Source organism: Lampris incognitus, chromosome 4 (assembly GCF_029633865.1).
Source record: "Lampris incognitus isolate fLamInc1 chromosome 4, fLamInc1.hap2, whole genome shotgun sequence".
In the NCBI taxonomy this organism is placed as follows: Eukaryota; Metazoa; Chordata; class Actinopteri; order Lampriformes; family Lampridae; genus Lampris; species Lampris incognitus.
The window spans coordinates 5,487,281-5,510,864 of NC_079214.1; the positions used below are offsets into that span (position 1 = coordinate 5,487,281).

Consider the following 23,584-nt stretch of genomic DNA (forward strand, 5'->3'; position numbering starts at 1 on the left):
TGGTCGCTGCACTAGCGCCTCCTCTGGTCGGTCGGGGCACCTGTTCAGGGTGGGGGGGAATAGCGTGATCCTCCCATGCGTTACGTCCCCCTGGTGAAACTCCTTACTGTCAGGTGAAAGGAAGCGGCTGGTGACTCCACAGGTATGGGAGGAGGCATGTGGTAGTCTGCAGCCCTCCTCCCCGGATCGGCAGAGGGGGCGGAGCAGAGACCGGGATGGTTCGGAAGAGTGGGGTGATTGGCCGGGTACAATTGGGGAGAAAAAGGTGGGGGGGGAATCCCCCCCCAAGACTGATTGATTTGTTCCTTCCCTACGTGGGAGGTTTCTTACTGGTGCCAACAGCTGGTGTGATGTGTGATGGGAATGGAAACCAGCACGGCCGGCTCGCCAGGGCACACCGTCACCCACCGCTGTCCCGGATCCCGGTTTAAACCTACACGTCTAACCTGCCACGCAGACCCAGCAACACCTCACAAGCGTATGAAGGTTTTTACATCACATGACTTGACTCCGACATGGCAACGCTGGACTGTAGGTACGAGTGAACCAGATGCTGGATTTAGACCGCTGGTGACAGAAAAAAAAGACCACTCGGCAGAACACGCAAACAAAGCGAAAGAGAAAACAACACCGATTAAGAGACCGATTCAGGCACCCAGGGGAAGGGCGCAGAAACCAAAAGCCCGAACCAGAAAGCGGACGACGAATGAATCGGCCAACTTGGATACAAGCCTGAGCTGTACCTGTGCAGCTCCGTTTGCACCATGAAGGGAACAATACTCCACAGTTGACTGCGTAGTATATACAAGACTACGTGAAATGTGTTCAGATATTTTGTGTTACTAAATTGCTTATAGCCGAAAACTCAAAATGTGTGTCCTACTGAGTGACACAATGAACTGAGAGCTCTTCACGGCACGGCGTCCTGCCTGAGTCACATCTGTCTGGTGACTTTCTGAATGGCAACGGACCACAGTACACATTCTGAAGCATTTTAAAAGGTGCCGTGTGTAATTATACTCAACTCTTGACCTCCGTTGTTCAGTGATGAGAATCCACCCATCCATCCATTATCCAAGCCGCTTATCCCAGGTGGGGTCGCAGGATGCTGGAGCCAATCCCAGCAGTCATTGGGCGGCAGGTGGGGAGACACCCTGGACAGGCCGCCAGTACCAAATAAAAGTGAGCATGACAAACTAATTCAGTGAGAGTAGTAGTGGACACCCAGCACAGTTACTGACACCGCCATCCTCAAGCAAACTCGGCCGACATCGTTTCTCGCCATCTCTGCATAGTTTATCGAGGTCTTTCTGGGGGGGGGGGGGGGCACCAAACAACAACCAGAACTCAGGCGTCCGGGTGGCATAGTGGTCTATTCTGTTGCCTACCAACATGGGGGTCGCCGGTTCGAATCCCCGTGTTACCTCCGGCTTGGTCGGCCGCCCCTACAGACACAATTAGCTGTGTCTGCAGCTGGGAAGCGGGATGTGGGTATGTGTCCTGGTTGCTGTACTAGCGCCTCCTCTGGTTGGTCGGAGCGCCTGTTCAGGGCGGAGGGGGAACTGGGGGGAATAGCGTGATCCTCCCACGTGCTACGTCCCCCTGGTGAAACTCCTCACTGTCAGGTGAAAAGAAGCGGCTGGTGACTCCACATGTATCGGAGGAGGCATGTGGTAGTCTGCAGCCCTCCCTGGATCAGCAGAGGGGGCGGAGCAGAGACCGGGACGGCTCGGAAGAGCGGGGTGATTGGCCAAGTACAACCGGGGATGCTGGAGCCTCTCCCGGCAGTCATTGGGCGGCAGGCGGGGAGACAGCCAGGACAGGCTGCCAGGCCATCACAGGGCACAATACCAAAATGTCAGAGAAGTGGAACCGTACCTGCGGGAGGGGACAGGTATGTATGAACTCAAACCGACTCGACATCTAAAAATGATATTCTGGTTTGGACTTCAGCCCATGAAAAGACAGCGGCTGTCATCTCGCCGTTGTGCAGATACACAACGAGGGTCGGGACCGAGAGATAAACAAGTTGACAGCTCTACCGGGAAAGACGAGGCACTTTGCTCAGACAAAGAAACCACAAACATGCAAACAATCCACGCATTTGCATCCGAGCAACTAACATGACACAAGCGACACTCAAGTAAAAGCACACTGCAGACAGAACGGAGGTGGCCAACATTTTGCCAGAGGAAAGGTTACACGTGAGAGACAGTACGTAACGCTACGGGAGGAAAAACTAGCTGGAATTGTACAATTTAACACTTGGTAAGAGGAATGTCTCGGTGCGGAATGCCTTCTCGTGATACACATCTGGATGATTCTGCGTCTGGTCTAATTGCACTTGACTGTAAATTTCCCCCGTTCTGAAGTTGCTCGGCAGCAACACGAAGAGGAAGGGGAAGGAAACTGCAGCATTCGCCTTGGCTAATTTGTAAACAGTGTTAAATATGCAAGTCAGTTTTTCTCCCATCTGCCGACAAACGGGAAACGCCTCAACGACACTTCGAACACATTCCCTTCATTCACAACAAAACTATGCTACCTGTGATTCCCATTAAAAAGGTCAGTGTGAAATCAGCGAGTTTACTTTTCAATGTGCAATAAAAGACAACCTTAAGATCCACCGGGTAAAACCTTAGACTAAATAAAAAAGACCTACAGTGCACATTAAAACAAGAGACACAAAACAGATCAAAAAAAACATCACGTTCACAACTTAATTAGTCAAGCCTCTCTTGGAGATGCACTTGAACAATAGATTAGGGAGAAAAGGAACATTAGGAACACCGTCAGTGAGATGGAAAACCCACGTGTAGGAGGCCCTTCGATCTACCACCACATTCTTGGTTTTCTTGAGGAATTTGTCAAAGGCAAAAAAAAAACAAAAAAAAAAACACGACAACTAAGATAGTGCACCACCGTTTGGAAAAGTAGGAAAGTTTTCAGGTCAGGGTTAGAAGAGCATTCTTACATCAGAAACACACCCGATATAAAACACAACACACAAGGAGAGACCCCTCAAAAGCTGTGTGTGTGTTTGTGTGTGTTTTTGTGAGTATGGGTATACGTGTGTGAGTGTGTGTGTGTGTGTGTGTGCTCTAAAAAGAACTATTGCTTTGATTTGGTAATGAAGCAAAGGAATCGGGAGCGGAGGACCAGGACGATGCCGTCTTGCCGATGCACATGCACGTTCTGGCCGGCTGCTTCCCACAAGTCTTTCTTCCTGGGAAACCTGAAGCCTGATGGCGAGTGGATTTCCATTCAGTTACACAGGGTTTCCTCTTTTTTTGGGCTAACATGATCAACAGCCGGAGGTGTGGGAGAGTATGGCTCTCGGATTTGTTCCCACACGCAACTTTGGTAACAACCAGACAGCTCCTCCACTTTGACTCTTTTAAAATTACAATGGAAAAACTACAGAGTCTGGCCTGGAGAGCTCTGAGGTATCGCGAGGAGGAGGAGGAGGAGGAGGAGGAGGAGGAGGAGGAGGGAGGAAGGATGTTGCTGTGGTGGATACAAGAATGCACTCTGATCTTTTAAAGAGGAAAAAAGCAAACAGACATGACTCTGACCTGTGGCATTCCCACCTCCAGGCGTAATCGTTCACATGGAGAGGAAGCAGGCCGGCGTGACAGCTCCCGATGAAAACCGGCATTTTTCTTCCGAGGGGGTGATTAATTCCTGAATTAACAGACTGACTGATTGATCGTTGCGTTGATTGTAAGACTTTGTGAGAAATCCTGGCCTGAGAGACGAATCCAATCTCTGCAGACCGGCCCTCCGAAGCAGGAGAGCGGGGAGAGGAGCGAGGAGCTCTGCTGATTGTTGAGGATTTTAGACTGGTCACAAACAACAGTTAGCATCAACATCACAAGAGGGGAAAGGCTTGCGAGGGAGAGGGGATCATGGGAAATGGGGTGAAGTCGTGGTGGTGGTTGGGGGATGATTCATATCTGACTGCAGGGATTTCATGGATACATCGCAGCCTGCAGAGTTCAAAGCATCACTGTGCTACAAACCCATTCTCTGTAGTCCCGGTTCTTCCCAGAAGACGGTGTGTGGGAAAGGGAAGCGAGGGTGGTCTTAACGCGAATGTGGGTCTGACGGAATGGAAGTGAGGGAGAGAAGTGCAGGTTATATGGACTATGGTAGGCTACATGCTCTCGATTCAGCTGCTTTTTTCCTTCTCCCTGTCGATTCTAAGCAGGCTGGGAGAGACCGGACACGTTTCTGACCGACTGAACCCGCGGAGCGACAGCCAGATGGAACCAGCACCACACTCCAGAGAGTTTTCATTTAGACAAAGACGGTGGTTTCTTGTAAAGTGTGCAAAATCTCAAACATTCTGAGGCTACATTCTCACTCTTTTTTTCCCACCCGCCTTCTCCTCCTCCTCTCACACTCGTTCCTCTTTTGGCTTGTCTCTTCAATAGTTTCTACCAACACTGATGCTACTTCCCTGCATTAGAGCGCCCCTCAATGGACAGTTTGACCTCCTGGGGAATGAATGAGGGCCGCGTGGGGCCAGACGCAGCCATCTTAGAGCGCGGCCCTTCGTCTCCCTTCATGGCATACCTCTGGAGGCCAGGGGCTGACCAGCGCCTCTGAGAAGCAACCACCATGGGCTGCATGGCCGGTGCCCCCAAACAAGTGGAGCCCTCTGTGTGCAAATAGTAACTGCTCTGGCTCCTGGTGTGCTCTGCTGAGGTCCTATTTGGTCTGGTGGGAAACTCAGTCTGCCCCACCACCCCCACCTGCACGGCCTCCTCCTTGTCCCCCTCTTTCTCTCGTTCCCTCTCTCTTTCTCTGGGAACGCGTTCTATCCTGAAGTGGGGCGGAGGCCTCGGCTGGTGAGGAGCAGGGGGCCCCATGGGTTGGTGGCTGGGCCCAGATGTGGAGTTGGCCTTAGTGGAAGTGGTGGCCTGGCTCTGCTGCTGTGGGAGGTGCTGCTGCTGCTGGGGTTGTTTCTGCTGGAGCTGCTGCTGTAAGGTGACAGACACACACACGTCTCCCACCTGCAGGTGATGGCAGGACAAGCCGTAGAGCTGGGCTGTCCGCTCCGGGCTGCAGGACGACCAGCCTTGGCCGAAAACAAAGAAGGGATGCTCTGGGGGAACATCGATGGTCACTTTGCTCTGCTGCTCGCCCACAGTGAAGTGAAGAGCCACAAGGCCTGATCTCTGCTGGCTGGCGCGGATGTCCACCACCATGCTGGAGTCGATCTTCAGCCCTCCGCTCACCTCAGCGCTCCGTACAAAATCCTGAGTCTGCAGGTCCTCGACACGCTTCAGCTCCCCCGTGGCCAGCTGGATAATAGCCCCCTTCATGAAGTGGGACGGGTTGCAGGAAGTAGGTGGAGACGCAAGAGTTGGAGCTAAGGCCTGGGTCAGAGCTGCTGTGACTGGAACAGCATGCTGCTGCTGAGCTGTGGCTAGTTCCACCACTGCCCGGTCAGGGAGGCACACTCTGGCTGGGGGATCAGAGACTTTGACGTTAGGAACCAAGGAGGCTACGGTGGAGCAGGATGAGGAGTCGTTAGCCTGGCCTGCATAGTGTTCCTGTGGTGGCTGGGTTTGTGACTGCTGCTGAGAGTGGTACTCCAGGGGAATGAGAACCGGTTGCCCATTGGCCAGCATCACGGCATGGCCTGGTGGCCCTGTTTCCTGCTGAAGAGAGGTCAGCCGGGGGTCACCATAAGCCACGGGCTGGGCTGTGTATGCAGTCCGGCCAGAAATCCCTCCCATGTTCTCCCCATGAGCTTCTCTGCCTCTCTGAGAAACGTGAGAGAGGTTTAAAGGAGCGAAGGAAACCTCTTTACGGCCGACACCACCACCCTGGACAGGAGGGGCCAGGCGACCGACCACCTGCTGGACCTGGAGGTGATAAAAGGGGTTAGAGGCAGTCCAGGGGAGATTTATATACAACTGTTTTATGTTAATTTTATGTTTTTCATGACAGAAATAGCAAAAGTTAGCAGTCCGTGTCTTGTAAATCGATCACAACAGACTCAACAACTATAAGCAGGTATGGTGTGAATTATCTGGTTGGTTTCATTTCCACGTTCATCAAGCAGGCCCAAGGCTGATGAACTGGCACCACTACTTTCATCGTTCTACGGAATGTCAGCTGTCAAACTTTTAAAGACATCTCTATATCCTTTGCAGAGATCAACACACTAAAAAAGGACACATGACCATTAAGAACAGTTTTAAACAGTATATAATACAACATACTAGCACTACAGACAAGCCTTTTAAGTTAGAGGCAGAACGATGCCACAACACAGCGAGCATTTTTGATTACAACACCGCCGCTAGCAAGTTTGCTCGACCCAACAGAAGACAGCCGAGTTATAGTGACGGGAATTCCGGCTCTACTTAGTGAGCCAGATCACTTGGCTCAGCTCAGCAGTAAGAGCCAAATGATATATGATAAATGATGTGTGATAAATAATGTAAAAACCTATTTACGAGGAACCATGTTTTGTATGTTGGTGACAGGCACAACATTCAAGTCCCACCATGCTTGGCTCTTAATGTTATTACCAAAGTGAGACACTTCTGGGTTGTATTTAACAAACACGTTATAGGATCATCCTATTATTCTGTCTTGTATTAATGTACATAAATAAATAAATAAATAAATAAAAGAAGTTGGCTTGAGAGGAGCCAGCTCACAGAGCCGATTCGCTTGCGATGAACACATCAATACTAAAAAGTAAGTCATAAGTTCATTTCACGTTATCTTGAGAAGTTATCTTCAATTGACAGGAGTCTAAATTAAAAAGTGAAAACCAATCAACATTGAAAAATTTCAAGACCTCCCCTAAAAGTGATTATTAAATAAGCACAAAGGTGCTCAACCCACCAGTACGCCATATAACACCATATAAGCTACCTGCCCACCACATAAGATAAGAATAGTGGGTTTCAGTAGCTGTGTTTCCATAATGTATTTAATGCGTATTTTGCAGTATCGCATTACAAAAGGAAATGGCAAAATAAAAAACAAAAACTTAATTTCGCAAAAAAGTTTTTACGCTCACTTGAGGTGCTTTTTGCCTTTTTCGAAAAAGAGTTAATGGGCTAAATGGGAGATGGAAACATCTCATCTCATCTCATCTTCAGCCACTTCTCCGGGGTCGGGCCACGGTGGCAGCAAGCTCAGTAGGGCACTCCAGACATCCCTCTCCCCAGCAACGCCCTCCTGGGGGATCCCAGGCCAGATTGGACATGTAGTCCCTCCAGCGAGTTCTGGGTCTACTCCGGGGTCTCCTCCCAGTTGGACGTGCCGGAAAACCTCCAAAGGAAGGCGGCCAGGAGGCATCCTGATCAGAGGCCCGAACCACCTCAACTGGTAGTGAACATTTAACTCACATGACTGATCAGCTGTTTCCACCGCTGGCATCTATCCCGATATTCCCATAACGCGCATTTCTTTGTCTTCATCTCCAGAAACATGGCCAATAATAGCGCGGACATGAAAGAACAATTACAATTTCTCAACTGAAACAAATTCCTGAAGACCTCTCTCCATTGTCTCTTGAAGATGGCCAAGGCGACTGGTTTTGTTCCCAGTTCGCAACCTCTACTTCTTCTACTCTGTTTATTACAGCCAGGCGTAATGTAGCCTATACCACCAACTTCTGATGAAACTGCGCTTTGCGTAGCTTAGTTTATTAGCTCCTAACCAGTTGATGGAAAGACACCCAATTCATTTTTTTTTTGCGACATTTCAAACATTCACTTAAAATTCACTTGACAATTAATGGAAACACGGCTACTGAGACACTTGCTGTGATCACAAATCAACTGTGAGACTGACTGATTGCTTAACAATCGCCACACCTAAATGAACAATAAAGGACGTGGGATGAAATATGAAAACGTAAGAAGTGGAAGGAGAGCATGGTGTTTTACCTCTAGGTCACTGTCTGGGGTGCTACGATGGCCAGGGGAACTTCTCTCCTCCAGCCGGCGGCTCCTCAGATTCCTGTCCTGGGCATGTTCCAGTGCTGCAGAGCTGGGTGCCGGCTGCAGGAGCCGAGCATTTCTGGTAGTATAGACAGAGTCCAGGAAGACCTCCCGTGAAGCTTGCTCCCGATCCCCTCCGTTCAGCTCTGCATCGTTCTCCTGCTGGGTGCCGTGGGCTTCCCTGGAGTTAGAAGCGGCCCTGGCAGCCTGAGGCTGATAGTAGACGGGCATCCCTCTGGGGCTGAGCTCTGCGGTGGGCAGGACCCCCACTGTGCTCAGGTGCTGCTGAGCCGTCTGCTCCGACGACAGCATCAGCGGGACCCCGCTGGGTGCCGTGACTTTGGCAAAGGCATGGGCAGTGACCTGGGCCTGGGGCGGAGGGGAAACGACTCCCTCCTGTATGACAGATGGGTAGGGGACGAGATGGGGGACTGTGTGGGGCTGAGGGATGGTGCCGGAGGGAGAGATTAAAGAGCTGGGGACGAAGCCCGTGGGCAGAGCATAAGGTACTGCGTATGGGGAGCTGACCAACTGCAGGGAGGAGTGAGGGATTTGGGCGTAGCCCAGAGGAGGGTAAGGAATGCCTGGATGCTGTAAAAGGGGAGAGTGTACAGTATACGCTGGAGAAATGTGGCTTAACACTGGGTGGAGAGTAGTTGGTGAGTAGGTGCCGGAGGGCACAGCCACTTTGTAGAGCATGCTGTACTGGTCAACAGGGACGGCTGGTATGCCATCGGCCCCCTCCACCCCATAATGAGGACCTGGCTGAGCTCGAAGCCACTCTCCAGACGTGACCCCTCCTTGACAGTCACTACTGGCTGCAGTGCTCTGACAGGAGGAAACTTCATCCCCTCCACTACCACCACCCACTCCTCCACTGCCCCCCCCTACTGCTCCCCCAACTCCACCTGCTGCTGCACCTCCCGCCACACTACTGGCACTGACCAGGAGGTCCCTCTTCTTTGGAGGCAGGCTCTCCTGGTTGCGCTCCTGAGCAGGCTTCATGGCAATCTTCTGGAAGAGTGAGTAGCTTTACTGTACTGCACAGGAGGTGAAATTTGCAAGCCAGCCAGTCAGCACAGGAACCAGTTCTGAAATCACCTGGCTGACCTCCACCAGCTCACCTGCAGAAAGGTGGAATAATATGATGAGAGAAGACAGAGATCGAAAGAGGGGAGTGCAAGAGCTTAAGATAGGTAATGAGCAACTTAACAGCATTTAGCCAAAACACTTTTGGAAGGATTAAGAGTTCAGAAATTTGTTTGTGACCTGCCTATTGCTTCAAAACAAAGTATCAGAAATGCAGATGCCTTCTTGACACACTGACACATCTTATTCATTTGTGTTTGTGACAAAGTGTCTGTCCTCCTGCCAAAATGGTTCCATTAAATCACACTTCCTGTTCATATTAGTGCCAATTGCATGCCTTCTTTCCCACGTGATGTAAGAGCAGCATGGTGTTTATTTTCATGTGCATGTACCACCTGGACTATACACTGGGCAGCATCGGTTAACAAACCATTCTGACTGCTACCAAGTTGATGATGCCAAAACATCCACATCTAGCTGTAATCAAGCAAATGAGCCACATTGTCACATTCATCCAAAAAAGGAAAGATATACGAAGTGATTGAGTAAGTTCATGGCCCACCATCGCCACAGCTATTGTTTGAGGGTCCTGCCTTCAAGTCATGCCTAAACAGAATTGGATAAAGAGTCTCAGCACATGGGTTTGATTCCACACACCTAAAAATAAAAAGACTTTGCAACCCAAAGGTGGCAGGATCAAAAAACACCAGATGAGAAAGACATCTACCAAATGTTTTCATATTCTGTTTTCTTTCTTTCTTGTTATCTTCTCCTTTCAGCTTGTTCCCTGTTTCTCAGGGTTTTCATCGGTACCCTGTGAGGGCACAGCACCAATGGCGGCCGTTGTTAACCTGGGTCTCGACCGATCCGGTATGGTCTTGTCAATCCGTACACCGATTTGGCAAAAAATTTTACATTGGCTGCCCTTCCTGACACAACCACTAACCCTATGGATGGTGGCACAGGTAAAGCACTGGATGCCACCCCAGTATTCACGTACTTGCACCTATGCCTTTCGCCATATTGTCTTGTTTTTAGCAAAAAGTCAGTGGTTACTGATCATCTAGTCTGTCTACTCATGAACTTGTGCACGTCTACCCCCTCCTGGAAGAAGGATCTCTCCTTTGCCACACATTAAGTTTTTATTCTGTGGAGGTTTTCCTCGACTGAATCGAGGGCCAGCAGGATCTCATACATAGTCCTGTGCTCTACTGTATCTGCCGTCGGCTGCACTGCGGTCGTAAATACCTCTGGGACTGAAAGGCCGAACACATGAGCGAGGCTAAACAAATCAAACACTGATGTAAGTCGTCGTTCAAGATGTTCCTATTTCAGCTAAAGAGGGAGGAGGGTGAAGGCAACGTTACTGTCAGCCAGCCACGGATGCCCAGATCGGCTGGCCGTGGCTGCTGAATGACTACGACAAACAATCAATCAATCAATCAATCAAAATGTATCGATAGCAAAAAATGCAACACAACACGCTTTACACGAGCTGAAAATTCGCAGACGAGAAAGGTCACGACGAAATAAGACCGACTAGATAAAATGAACACAAAACACTGTGGAGAAGGTATTGATAGACGATGATAAAATACACGAATCACAACAGAGCGGACTAAACCGGGACAGGGAGGACGCGTACTGGACCAGCAGCCGGCGGGCGGGTAGTAATGAGCGGATCCCCCCGGAGGGAGGTGATTTATCCCCGGACTCCCATCACAGCGGGCTCCGTCTCGCTAGCGACGTTAGCTCGCACACACATCGCTACAGCGGCTAGCAGCTAGCTAAGATGCGCCGCCTGTCCCGGCGGCGATCGTCTGTGACAATTCCCCGGGGCTTAACGCGTCTCCGCGGCCGCTTGTTCTGCGAACGTACCTCCCGGTGTCATGGCGAACACACCGTGCCGTAGAAAGGAGTCGATGCGGAGGAGAAGATCGGCGAAAGCGGGGGGGTTGAGCGGCGGAGCCCCGACTGGAGGCCAGCGGACGACGACGTAGCGGCGCTTGCTGATGACGTCACTGGACGGCTGGAACTTCCTGGCTTGACTCGCGTCTTGCGTTCTTTTCTTTTTTTTTTGTTTGTTTCTTAAAAATCTGTTTCCGTTCTCGTCCTCTGTTTGGCGTCGCTCCCTCCATTTCATTGAGTTTTCCCGATTTGTTTTCTCCTGGCCTTAAAACCCCCGTTTTTATCAGTGTGCGCTTTCTCTCTGTTCTCAGGTAGGCCTAGTCATTCAACGTTGTTTTGATTGGCGTCAGTCTTTCGTTATTCTTTCACGTCTTGTTCCCCCTTTTTCCTCAAGTCAAGTCGATTTTATTTGTACGGCCCGGTATCCCAAATTACAAACGGGCCTCAGGGGGCTTTACAGCAGCACGGCATCATGTCCTTGGACCCTCACACCGGATAAGGAACACCTCCCTAAATAAAAACCTTTAACAGGGAGGAAAAATGGGAAGACCCCTCATGGGCAGCAATGGTAGGAAGACCCCTCATGGGGAGCAACGGTAGGAAGATGGGGAGCAACGGTAGGAAGACCCCTCATGGGCAGCATCGGTAGGAAGACCCCTCATGGGGAGCAACGGTAGGAAGATGGGGAGCAACGGTAGGAAGACCCCTCAGGGAGGGCAGCAGAGGAGGGTCTCTCTCCCAAGACGCACAACGTGCAATGGATGCAAGGCCTTACTAAGGTTTAATTGTACTGTTTATTGATTGTGTCTGTTCCCCATCCCACCCTTTTTATATTTTTAAGTGCACTGCATAATGTACATTTTATTGAACATTACAGTCGAATAATCAGTGCAGTGAGTCAGGCTGGGGGCGCATGGCAGAAATATCAATCAAATCAAATCTTTATTCTGACACATAGGCGGGTCCATATCAACAAGCAAAGTACAACAACACAAAAAATATAGCTGCTGAAAACAGCAGCTCACAAGTCCTCCGTGATTAAAAGCTACGCAGACATTTGTTCCAGTGTTTCCAGAAGCAAGAGGAGCACCTTGCGTCACTTTGCGTAGTAGGCCCAGTTAACAGCCTTCTAATTACATTCTTGGGATCAATTAATCGACACACAAATTAGTACACAGAATTCCTCAACGCAGCATGAGAAGTGGGAAGATGATTAGTCACAACCACGTGACTTGCACTTGTCCATCTTGGAAGCTTGAGCCAGGTTCTGAATGCATCATTGTACGCTACCTGCAGCTCTTTCGTTGCACCACAAGTGGGCAGTATAGAGCGGGGTACAGGAGGCCCTAAAATCACCTTTACACATATGACATTTGCGTGCCGGCATACTGGCTTGTGCATACAGTTGGCATGATGTGACTGTATAAAACATAATAAACTCTTCATGACGCAATCTGTTGGCTCGGAAAACCTCATGGCCTTGCTTTGAAAAGTACACAGACTCAAAATGCGCATCTGCTTTAAGTCGATATATAGATCTTAACAGTTGCAGGCTGTAAACGTTTCAATTACCAAAGCCTAGGCGGTAGGGGGCGCTGTTAACTCACCTACATGCAATCAATAAGGTCAACTGCGACATTTCAGGATTCTGTTGATTTTCACCTTTATAGTTTCATCCTGTTATTTTCCAGCTGCACACATTTTGTTTTGTTGTTGTTGTTTTTACAGAGTAATTATAGAACACAAAAATAGAACATGGGGGGTGTTTTTCCATTTGAGATAAAAGAAAGAAAGAAAGAAAGAAAAAGTACAAGAACCATACTTACATAAACAAATTTAAACAAACGAAGGACGTTTTGGGGAAATACACAATTTCCACTTCTCCAAAATTCCCTCAAGCGTCACAGAGAAGGTAATTCTGTCATCACAAAAATGTCATAAATGATATCATACCAGTCTGACGACATCATACCGGTCCCCTATAGATGACATCATACCAGTCCTCTATAGATGACATCATACCAGTCCAACGACATCATACCGGTCCCCTATAGATGACATCATACCAGTCCTCTATAGATGACATCATACCAGTCCGACGACATCATACCAGTCCGACGACATCATACCGGTCCCCTATAGATGACATCATACCAGTCTTCTATAGATGACATCATACCAGTCCGACGACATCATACCGGTCCCCTATAGATGACATCATACCAGTCCGACGACATCATACCGGTCCTCTATAGATGACATCATACCAGTCCGACGACATCATACCAGTCCTCTATAGATGACATCTTACCTGTCCTCTATAGATGACATCATACCAGTCCGATGACATCATACCGGTCCCCTATGGATGACATCATACCAGTCCGACGACATCATACCGGTCCCCTATAGATGACATCATACCAGTCCGACGACATCATACCGGTCCCCTATAGATGACATCATACCAGTCCTCTGTAGATGACATCATACCGGTCCCCTATAGATGACACCATACCGGTCTTCTATAGATGACATCATACCAGTCCTCTATAGATGACATCATACCAGTCCAACGACATCATACCGGTCCCCTATAGATGACATCATACAAGTCCCCTATAGATGACATCATACCAGTCCGACAACATCATACCGGTCCCCTATAGATGACATCATACCAGTCCTCTATAGATGACATCATACCGGTCCCCTATAGATGACATCATACAGGTCCTCTATAGATGACATCATACCGGTCCTCTATAGATGACATCATACCAGTCCTCTATAGATGACATACCAGTCCGACGACATCATACCGGTCCCCTATAGATGACATCATACCAGTCCGACGACATCATACCGGTCCCCTATAGATGACATCATACCAGTCCCCTATAGATGACATCATACCAGTCCGACGACATCATACCAGTCCTCTATAGATGACATCATACCGGTCCTCTATAGATGACATCATACCCGTCCGACGACATCATACCAGTCCTCTATAGATGACATCATACCGGTCCTCTATAGATGACATCATACCAGTCCGACGACATCATACAGGTCCTCTATAGATGACATCATACCGGTCCTCTATAGATGACATCATACCGGTCCTCTATAGATGACATCATACCAGTCCTCTATAGATGACATCATACCAGTCCGACGACATCATACAGGTCCTCTATAGTTGACATCATACCGGTCCTCTATAGATGACATCATACCAGTCATCTATAGATGACATCATACCGGTCCTTTATAGATGACATCATACCAGTCCTCTATAGATGACATCATACCGGTCCTCTATAGATGACATCATACCAGTCATCTATAGATGACATCATACCGGTCCTCTATAGATGACATCATACCAGTTGTCTATAGATGACATCATACCGGTCCTCTATAGATGACATCATACCAGTCGTCTATAAATGACATCATACCGGTCCTCTATAGATGACATCATACCTGTCCTCCATAGATGACATCCTCTATAGATGACATCATGCCGGCCCTCTACAGATGACATCATACCAGTCCTCTATAGATGACATCATACCGGTCCTCTACAGATGACATCATACTGGTCCTCTATAGATGACATCATACCAGTCCTCTATAGATGGGCTGTCTGGCTTAAGCCACTTCTTTGTAGTTGCTTTTCTGGCAGCTACACTCGATAGTCCTAATAAGTAATTTGTAGTAATGTCTGTGGGAGTTGCATGTAATAGACCAAAGAGGAGTTCATCCCAATTAAAAGTAATTTTTGTCCCAAATAGAGTCACTAATTCTACATAAATCTTACGCCAAAGGGCATTTACTGTTGGGCAGGCCCAAAACAAGTGGTAGTGGTTGGCTTCCTGGGAGCAGCTGGAAGAGCCCGAGTGGCGAGACGTCTGAACGGCTCGTCTCAGCTTTATGTCCCTTTCACACATCTGCTGTCAAACTTCAGTGTGAGGCCTCTGAGGGGAAACTCAGCACTGACACGTTGTGGAAAGGGGAGCAGGTGAGAGGGTAAGAGCCTGAGTGGTGAGACGTCTGAACAGGTGTGATGAAGTATCTACCCAGACTCTTCCAGAACAAACAGCCACATGCATTCTGAAGGTGAAATCCCACCTGACAAACATGAAGAGCGCTTTATAGCCTTTACCACGTGTCACAAAGGATTGTGTGTGTGTGTGTGTGTGTATATATATATATATATAGGCAGTGGTGCGCACCTCATCAAAGAAGGAAATCACAAGTGCACACATTAACGTCGTGCGGCACAGGACTTAACTTGTTTTCTAGTTCAGCAGTTACCATAATAAACAGGTGTGTAGCTGACCCTGCCAAAATGAAGGCGAGTTCCACTCTCTTGCCTCTCCCCGTTACTCTACATCTGGTACACTAATGACCGTCGCTATAGCAACCACACCAATAGACACATACTCACATTTGCGGATGATATGGTGATCTTCTTGAAGAGCGGGAGGGACAACACGGCCCTGTGGTCGATGATTTTGAGTCTTGGTGTGAGGACTCCTTTCTCCACTTAAATGTGTCTCAAACCAAAGACACGATGATCCTCTTTAGAAAGACTCCGAGTCCTGGTCCTGTGCCGACCAGCATTAAAGGTGCTGACATCGAGCTTGTGGACGGCCACAGACATCTGGGGGTTGTTCTCCGCAACAAGTTGTGCTTTGAAACTCACGTTGCTTCCACGCCAAAGAAGGTCCAACAAAGACTGTTTGTCCTGGGGAAAACGTGGACATGTAATGTCTCCTCCCGGATGATGACTCTCTTTTAGACAAGTTTTGTTGAAACAGTCTTAATGTACTGACTGTGTTGTGGCTTGGTTTGGTCATGTGACCCCGGCCAACAAAATAAGGCTTGACAGACTCATCAAATGGGCTAGTAAGATGTCAGGGAGAAGTCAAGCCCAGCTTACTGACCTTATAACAGGAAGTTGTTCAGAAAGGCTACTTCCCTTCTGGAGTTCCAAGGCCACCCCCTTCGGCCAGAGTTTGAGCGGTTACCCTCAGGTGGTGGGTTGGGGATGCCCTGCGTTAGGACTACGAGATACAGGGCTTCCTTTGCCCCCACTGCCATCCAGTTGTTAAATGGCACATGGTATTCGTCTGTTGTCTGCAGGTCGCTTGTTTCCTTGGTCTGTATGTTTGAACTCCTTTGGTTCTCCTTGTCCACTATGTCCTGCTGTCAATTCTGCCTTGTGTTTGTATGTTTTGTTTCTGTGTGAGAGTTTTATTATACTGGCTGCAAACTGATTTCCCCGTAAGGGACAATAAAGACACTTAGACTTTGACTTTCTCTTTTTCTACTAATTGTCCAACGTCAGGATCATTTTCCAGTTCCTTGGATCTTCTGACGTAGGCACTCCACCCACAGGGTCCAGGTTGGGCTGTCTTTTCTCGGGTCTTTTTTACTCAAAATTTGGAACAGCGCCCTCTTTTTTTCTGTCTGTACTCCTTATGGCCTCCTCTCTCTGCTGCTTGTTCTTCAGGTATTCCTCTTTCTTCCTTCTGCGTTTTTCTCCGACCCTCTCAAATTCTCCTCTCTCGTCTTCTGGTGGGATGTCTTCCTCATCAGTCTTCCCTTCACGCGGTTGCTCATGGGGAGGTTTTCTGTCACTTGGGGGGCTGCTAGTTCAGGCCTCACGGTGTCAGACTGCTCAGCCACGGCAGTAACCGAGGGTGCAGAAGACTGGTCTGCGCTACCAGCGCTTACAGATACGAGTTTCGACGTCACCTCCATTCTGCATTTATTTCGTTTCTGTTTATTTATCTTGGGAGTCTCGTTTCTCGGCCTCAGCCAAGTAGAGATGTTGGAGGTGCTCCGGGTAGTCCTCCTCGTACAGCGTGTTGGACTGAGGCCTCTTCGTTCTCTCCTTCCGCAGCAGTTTGTTGTGCTCATCTTGGATCTTCTGCTTTCTCTTGTATGCAAATCCCTGACCTTCTTGAACGCTGCCATCAGACCCGCTGTGCTCGGGGATCCGTTTCCTTTTCCTATTGACCCCTGCTCGCTTCCTGTTCGATGCCTCCCGTGCATCGCTTTTCTCCTTCACATTGCCTTTATTCTTCATTTTCTGCTTTACATGTGCCATTTGACTCAGGTATGGAAAAGTGAGATGTTTACAAACCATCCATGCCGCCTCGGCCTCGCGGCACAGGAGGCACCAGAAGTGGCGACAGGGCTGAAAGTGACGTCATCAATAACGCCATCTGATCCCACACAATCGCTTGTTATACAGCATCGCAGTACAAATCCAAAGTTATCAAGCGGCAGGGGTTAAATTGGGATTTATTATTTGGGGGGGGGGCGACTGTTGTTTCAGGGTTGCCGTGGGTACATGTGTGTGCGAATAGAATACAAAATCTGATTGGTACCATCTGACAAACTGTAAATAAAACACAACGAGGTGAGACAACCCTCTGCTCTGAACACTCAAATGCTAATCAAAGTCATTCTGGACACTGTTGGCAGTGCACAACCCAGATAGCAAAACTGCTGTGGCCCGGACCCGTCCCACACCCGACACTTCATCCGGCCCACATACCGCGTGGAATGATGGCACTTGGGCGGTCCGCTTCTGTTTGCCAAATCTGGGCCAGAACCAAGCCATAGCAATGCCACATGTGCCACATGATATTTGGGCCATATTCACCATTTACCACACGGGCCACTTCAGGGTCACATCCAGATTACATGTTGCCGAGAGCGCCGCATCTTTGCCAAAACGGCCCACATCTGATTTCGCATATTTGGGCCATATTTGTTATTATACATGTGGGCCATGGCATGGTGGGGCAGTGGTTAGTGTGGTCGCCTCACAGCATGAAGGTCCTGGGTTCGAAACCCGGGGTAGTCCAACCTTGGAGGTCATCCCGGGTCGTCCTCTGTGTGGAGTTTGCATGTTCTCCCCGTGTCTGTGTGGGTTTCCTCCGGGGGCTCCGGTTTCCTCCCACAGTCCAAAGACATGTAGGTCAGGTGAACCGGCCGTACTAAATTGTCCCTAGGTGTGAATGAATGTGTGTGTGTGTTTGTATGTGGGCCCTGTGTGATGGCCTGGCGGCCTGTCCAGGGTGTCTCTCTGCCTGCTGCCCAATGACTGCTGGGATAGGCTCCAGCATCCCTGCAACCCTGAGAGCAGGATAATGGATTCGGATGGATGCACATGTGGGCCACTTCAGGCTCACATCCATTTTGTCAGGGCCAGAAGAAGGCCATCAGTGCCGCATGGGAAGGAGCAAGGAGCAAGTTGAGGTGGTTCGGGAATCTGATTAGGATGCCTCCTCGGCGCCTTCCTTTGGAGGTTTCTGGGCGAGAGGAGGAGACCCCGGGGTAGACTGAGAACTCGCTGGAGTGAATCTGGCCTGGGAACACCTTGGGATCCCCCAGGAGGAGCTGGAGGGCGTTGCTGGATGTCTGGAGTGTCCTACTTAGCTTGCTGCCACTGCGACCCGACCCCGGAGAAGCGGCTGATGATGAATAGCTGCATCTCTTCTCATTGAGCAGGAATCTTACTTCAACTCCTCCTCAGAAACCGACAGTTTGCTGTAGTGGGTGAATCGTGCTTTAAAAATGGGTTTACCGTTTAAAGACATTCAGACAAACGATCATGTCAGACAACACTTCATTTTAATAAAGAGAGACGTACAATGAATGGTCATCAGCCAATATCATTTTATTTCCCCTTCCTGTTAGAACAGTCAGTCAGCTTCACTGCTGTAGCTTCACATACAGCTCCAACCGTGGAAATGCTCAGAGGGGAACGGGTCGACAATACAGTTTGAAACCCAACTCCACAAAAAAGGCACAGAGACGTGTATTTTAGTTTATATATTTCTGTTTTCAAACTCAGTTGCATACGTGAATCTTTACATTTGCTGTTGCTCAATATCGAACTGTGCCAACTGAAAAACACAGTCGTCATACGATCACAGCAGGGCCCAACATCATTAGTTAGTGGTAACGACGACATATAAATAGTATTTCATAAAATACAAACTAGATGCAAGGGTTAAACGTTATTCAGTACCATTATTTAAACGCTAAGTAAATTGGAAAAAAAAATCAAAAATAATTCAAGCACAAAATTTATATTTGCAAAAAATATGGAAAAGAAGCAGCGTGAGACAGATCTCGTCTTCTTCCACGCTGTCAAACACAGAAACTAGTCATGGGCGATTAGCCGCCCGCTGCTCTGAATATCAAACATCTTAATTAGTCCAACACCTCTTTATCAGTGAGTCTATGTTAGCGATGAGACGGGGAACCAGCCCGTCCAGTGGTCCTTTCTCTGGTAATGGTGACTGGAGGGTCCAGTAATAATAACTGTTGGATGACCGAATGCCTTCCCCGACAACTGAACACGCCATAAAGTGCTCGTTTAACTTCAACTGCCCCCTTTTCTTTCTGTGGTACTTGGCCAATTACCCCACTCTTCCGAGCCGTCCCGGTCTCTGCTCCACCCCCTCTGGCGATCCGGGGAGGGCTGCAGACTACCACATGCCTCCTCCCATACATGTGGAGTCACCAGCCGCTTCTTTTCACCTGACAGTGAGGAGTTTCACCAGGGGGACGTAGCGCATGGGAGGATCACGCTATTCCCCCCAGTTCCCCCTCCCCCCCCGAACAGGCGCCCAAACCGACCAGAGGTGGCGCTAGTGCAGCGACCGGGACACATACCCACATCCGGCTTCCCACCCGCAGACACCGCCAATCGTGTCTGTAGGGACGCCCGACCAAGCCGGGGGTAACACGGGGGGGATTTGTACTGGCGAGCCCCGTGTTGGTAGGCAACGGAATGGACCGCCACGCCACCCGGACGCCCTTCAACTTCAATTCTGATAAAATGTATACTGGCTGAGTGATGGCCGTGTCCCTCTGTCGGGCCCTTCCCTTTCAGTTACTCAGTGACGTAGTTAACCGTTACACAGTAGATTCTCTGCGGGGCCTTACCAGAAGGCCCCGACTCGTGAACCCGCGTCCAACGCCACAACATCTACCACAGATCCCACTCTCCAGAGCTCCATTTTGTCCCTCAAAGTGTCATCTGCATTCTGTTATACTAGAAATATAGGCCCTTCTCTCTAATGAAAAAATAGATTTCAACCGATAAAACCAATAATCTTAAGACCCTGAAATCAGACTATTTGCCACTCGCAGAGGGAAACCCCGGTGAAACCCCGGCGAAACCCCGGTGAAACCCTGCAGAGACGGGGCACTTTGAGCAAATAGCAGTTTAGTTTGTGCAAAAACAACCGAAACACCGCCGCCACGTTCAACCACGCCGGGATCGAACCTGCCATGCGGGACGTCTCCGTCGTGCCGCTTAATGCTTATCAATGCTGTTTTCTGTTACCCACCCCAAGTTACTCCCCCCAGAGGACTCACAAAACCCACCTGACACGGGTGAGCTCGAATTAACGCAAGAACAATTAAAAGCTTCGTTGATGTTTCAGGGAAAACAAGAATTGTCTTTATTTTTTTGCCCCCCCCCCCCCTTTTTTTTTTCTCACCAGTTGTATCTGGCCAATTACCCCGCTCTTCCGAGCCGTCTCGGTCGCTGCTCCACCCCCTCTACCGATCCGGGGAGGGCTGCAGACTACCACATGCCTCCTCCCATACACGTGGAGTCGCTGGCCGCTTCTTTTCACCTGACAGTGAGGAGTTTCACCAGGGGGACGTAGCGCGTGGGAGGATCACGATATTCCCCCTCCCTCCCAAACAGGCACCCTGACCGACCAGAGGAGGTGCTAGCTAGTGCAGCGACCAGGACACATACCCACATCCGACTTCCCACCCAAAGACACAGCCAATTGTGTCTGTAGGGACCCCCGACCAAGCCGGGGGTAACACGGGGAATTGAACTGGCGATCCCCGTGTTGGTAGGCAACAGAGTAGACCGCCACGCCACCCGGACGCCGAAAACAAGTATTTTCTAATGTGAAGCGTCAGTGGGTGGACAGTACTACTTGGAGTCGGTGATGGTTAATGAAGGTAAGGAAGAGCTAGAAGAAACCGTCAGGCCACAGGAAACCTCGCGTCCCACTGTGGACGGTCCCAACCAATGACCAGCAGAGACTGGTGGACCGAGCATCAGTGAGAAAAAGAACGAATAATGTTGAAACCTTTAAGAAGGCAACAAAAAATCCAACCAGGAAAGCGTTTTTTTGGACCAAACAGAGGTGACGCTCTGATTATAACACAGAAAACGTTTACAGAAAAGAACAAATCAGAATTTATCGAACTTTCAATCTTGTGACGTGCAGACCGATGTATCCCGGTACGCCACGTTAACACGTTCCCTGTCGCTCGTGACCACTACACTGGTGGTGGTTTGGATGACGGATGGATGGGTGGATAACGCTAACAGCTGAGCGGAGACGCGACTGCACCTCGCTGGTCTGTTCTGCAGGCTGTGAGGAGTTGCCTGAAGGACAGTTTCCAACAGGACACGCTCGGAGTCCGTTTATCTGACTTGTCCACTGGTTACTGGTGGGGACGGGTTTCCACCACACACTCTTTTGCACAGGTGGCGTAGCAAAGCAAAGCACAAAGTACGACCATTTTTGTTAATTCTGAAGAATTTATATTTAACAAAGAAGATGGAAGAAAAAACCTGGAGAGCTTTTTGGGGCAAGAACCACTCTCCATGCCTCGGTGTACCAGGACAGGACTAAAGGATCCAACCCTTTAGTTGACCGGTTAACGTAGTCACCCGTGGTGTGGGTTCCCGGGCTGTTCCCCGAATTCACCACACTGGTGTCAGAAGTGGGATGGTGAGACCGCGAGGCCATCGGAAGTGCGTGTGCCCAGAGGCGTGAGGCAGCTGGTATGCTGAAGCGCAGGGACGCGCTTCCCGACGGAGGGAGGGTAGTGTAACATGCGCAGATAAATAGACTCGCTAGCCCTTGGCTAACGGGTCGGACCCTTTAGTGGACTGGTTAATGTTGTCGCCTGTGATGTGGGAGATCCGGGTTCGCGTCCCGGCTGCGGCGGTTCCCGGCTGCCCCGCTACTTCACTACATTGGTATACACCGAGACCTGTACAGTGGTTCTTGGAACCAATTAGGAGGTGGTGATGAAGTCATTACCAGAAAGACGTGTGGTTTGTAGTCCTGTCAGCACATTACCATGTCAGTACCTTTAAAAAGGACTGGACACGGCCACACATGCACACACACACACACACACACGCACATAAGTTTAGACTCTAGCTTCTTCTAGCTATAGCTACTAGCCCTTCCCCGTCAGGATAAAGCCAGGACTTTTCCCAGGCTCAGCTTAACCACCACGGTAAACCCAGACCACCAGTAGTCTTACTGTACGAGTTCAAAAGATACAGGACGATAAATGAGAAGAAGAAGACTCAAGTCCCACGCCAGAGGTGCAACCTTTGTAGCAGCGCTGGGGTCATTTAAGGCCCCCTAGCCAACACCATGCCTGGAACTCTGAAACACTTTAAACCCCAAAACAACACAGAAAGGCTCAACGCTAATGCAGAATATTTTGCTTTCTGTAAAAAATAAACCCGAGAATCAGAAATCTCAATCTTCCATTTTGGTTTCAAAATAAATAATAAACAAATTTGGGGGAAGAATCACTTTCCAATCTGCAAACAGAAAACAGGAGTGATAAGCACAACGAAAACCTCTCTTGGACACAGAAATGTCCTTCACGCCACACGGCCTCATAGAGTCTCGCTAGCCAGAGTCTCTGTAGAAAGCCAGATCTTGGCCCCGTTAAGAAATTTGCTGATGGGAGTACCGAATGAACTGCGGCGGCACAGGTTTCCAACTGGAGTGAAAGGAAAGGACGAGCAAAGGTATTCGGGGGTCGTGGGGGGTTCACGTGGGGAACCGGCTTTAAAATACATCTTGCTTGGCTCCGAAGGAGGCCCGCCGGGGCTGGGGAGTGGCGTGCCGGCCGGAGTGGGCCCCTTGTACTGACGAAGACGGCTCTGCAGCGTCTCGATTTCGTCGGCCAGCTGGGAGAGCTTGTGGTAAGCGGTGACGGGGCCTCCTCCAGGGATGCACGATTCAGGGACCCAGCGTAAAAAGTAAAGCTTCCAAACAGTCAGGTGGGAGGGCAGGAGCAGCGGGAGGAGGAGCCCCTGCTGGTCGGCAGGTCGGGAGAACCAGTCCCTGAAGAAGCGCTCAGACGGACTCTCTACTTCCTCTCGCAGCTGGAGGAAGTCGGGCTTCAGCTGCGCCATGAGGGAGTTCCGCCGGCTCAGCGTACCTTGAGTTGGGGTAAGTCCGTTCCGCAGCTCCGCCGGCATTCCTCGCAGTGTGGAGCTATGGGATTTATGCTGGAGGGGGTTCAGAGAGTCCGATGGTTAGATACACGACACTGGCTACGGCACCTGATAAGCCTTCAGACCTGACTGAGGACCAGTGGTTTACATTTACCTACAGCCCTTCCCCATCAGGTTGAGTTTTCTAGCATTTCAATGTGTCCCCCCACCTCACATCCACGTGTTAAACTGGAGCATGAACACTGCATCCAGACCTCACACAAGAAGAAAAGCAACACAAGTGTAGATGTGCTGGGGCCGTTTCTGGAAATGGGCTGTTCTGGTA

The 23,584-nt window shown here is 49.6% G+C and overlaps 2 protein-coding genes and 1 pseudogene across 2 annotated transcripts in view; all 3 read right to left on the bottom strand.

Annotated features, from left to right (window-relative positions):
• Positions 1 to 4,454: 4,454 nt before the first annotated feature.
• atxn1l (ataxin 1-like) lies at positions 4,455 to 9,044 on the bottom strand. The gene is made up of 2 exons (XM_056278092.1): positions 7,923 to 9,044; positions 4,455 to 5,876 (listed from the first exon to the last, which is right to left on the bottom strand). The coding sequence occupies exons 1-2, from the start codon at positions 8,979 to 8,981 to the stop codon at positions 4,455 to 4,457; spliced, it is 2,481 nt and encodes an 826-aa protein (XP_056134067.1). The 5' UTR covers positions 8,982 to 9,044.
• Positions 9,045 to 16,337: 7,293 nt separating this feature from the next.
• On the bottom strand, positions 16,338 to 17,079 carry LOC130111559 (thyroid transcription factor 1-associated protein 26 homolog; annotated as a pseudogene).
• A 1,587-nt stretch (positions 17,080 to 18,666) lies between these two features.
• The window catches only part of mtmr10 (myotubularin related protein 10), a 51,341-nt gene continuing 46,423 nt past the window's right edge, over positions 18,667 to 23,584 (bottom strand). The window contains exon 16 of the mRNA XM_056278094.1: positions 18,667 to 23,313. Within this exon, the coding sequence (XP_056134069.1) occupies positions 22,693 to 23,313 (621 nt within the window). The 3' untranslated portion in view covers positions 18,667 to 22,692. The remainder of the gene's footprint in view (positions 23,314 to 23,584) is intronic.

What these genes read in the sequence shown, in the direction of transcription:
- atxn1l (XM_056278092.1), bottom strand. Translation starts at nt 8,981, where the DNA reads ATGAAGCCTGCTCAGGAGCGCAACCAGGAGAGCCTGCCTCCAAAGAAG. An exon ending in CCCCAGACAGTGACCTAGAG is followed by an intron (nt 5,877 to 7,922) that starts GTAAAACACCAT and finishes TATCACCTCCAG; the next exon opens with GTCCAGCAGGTGGTCGGTCG.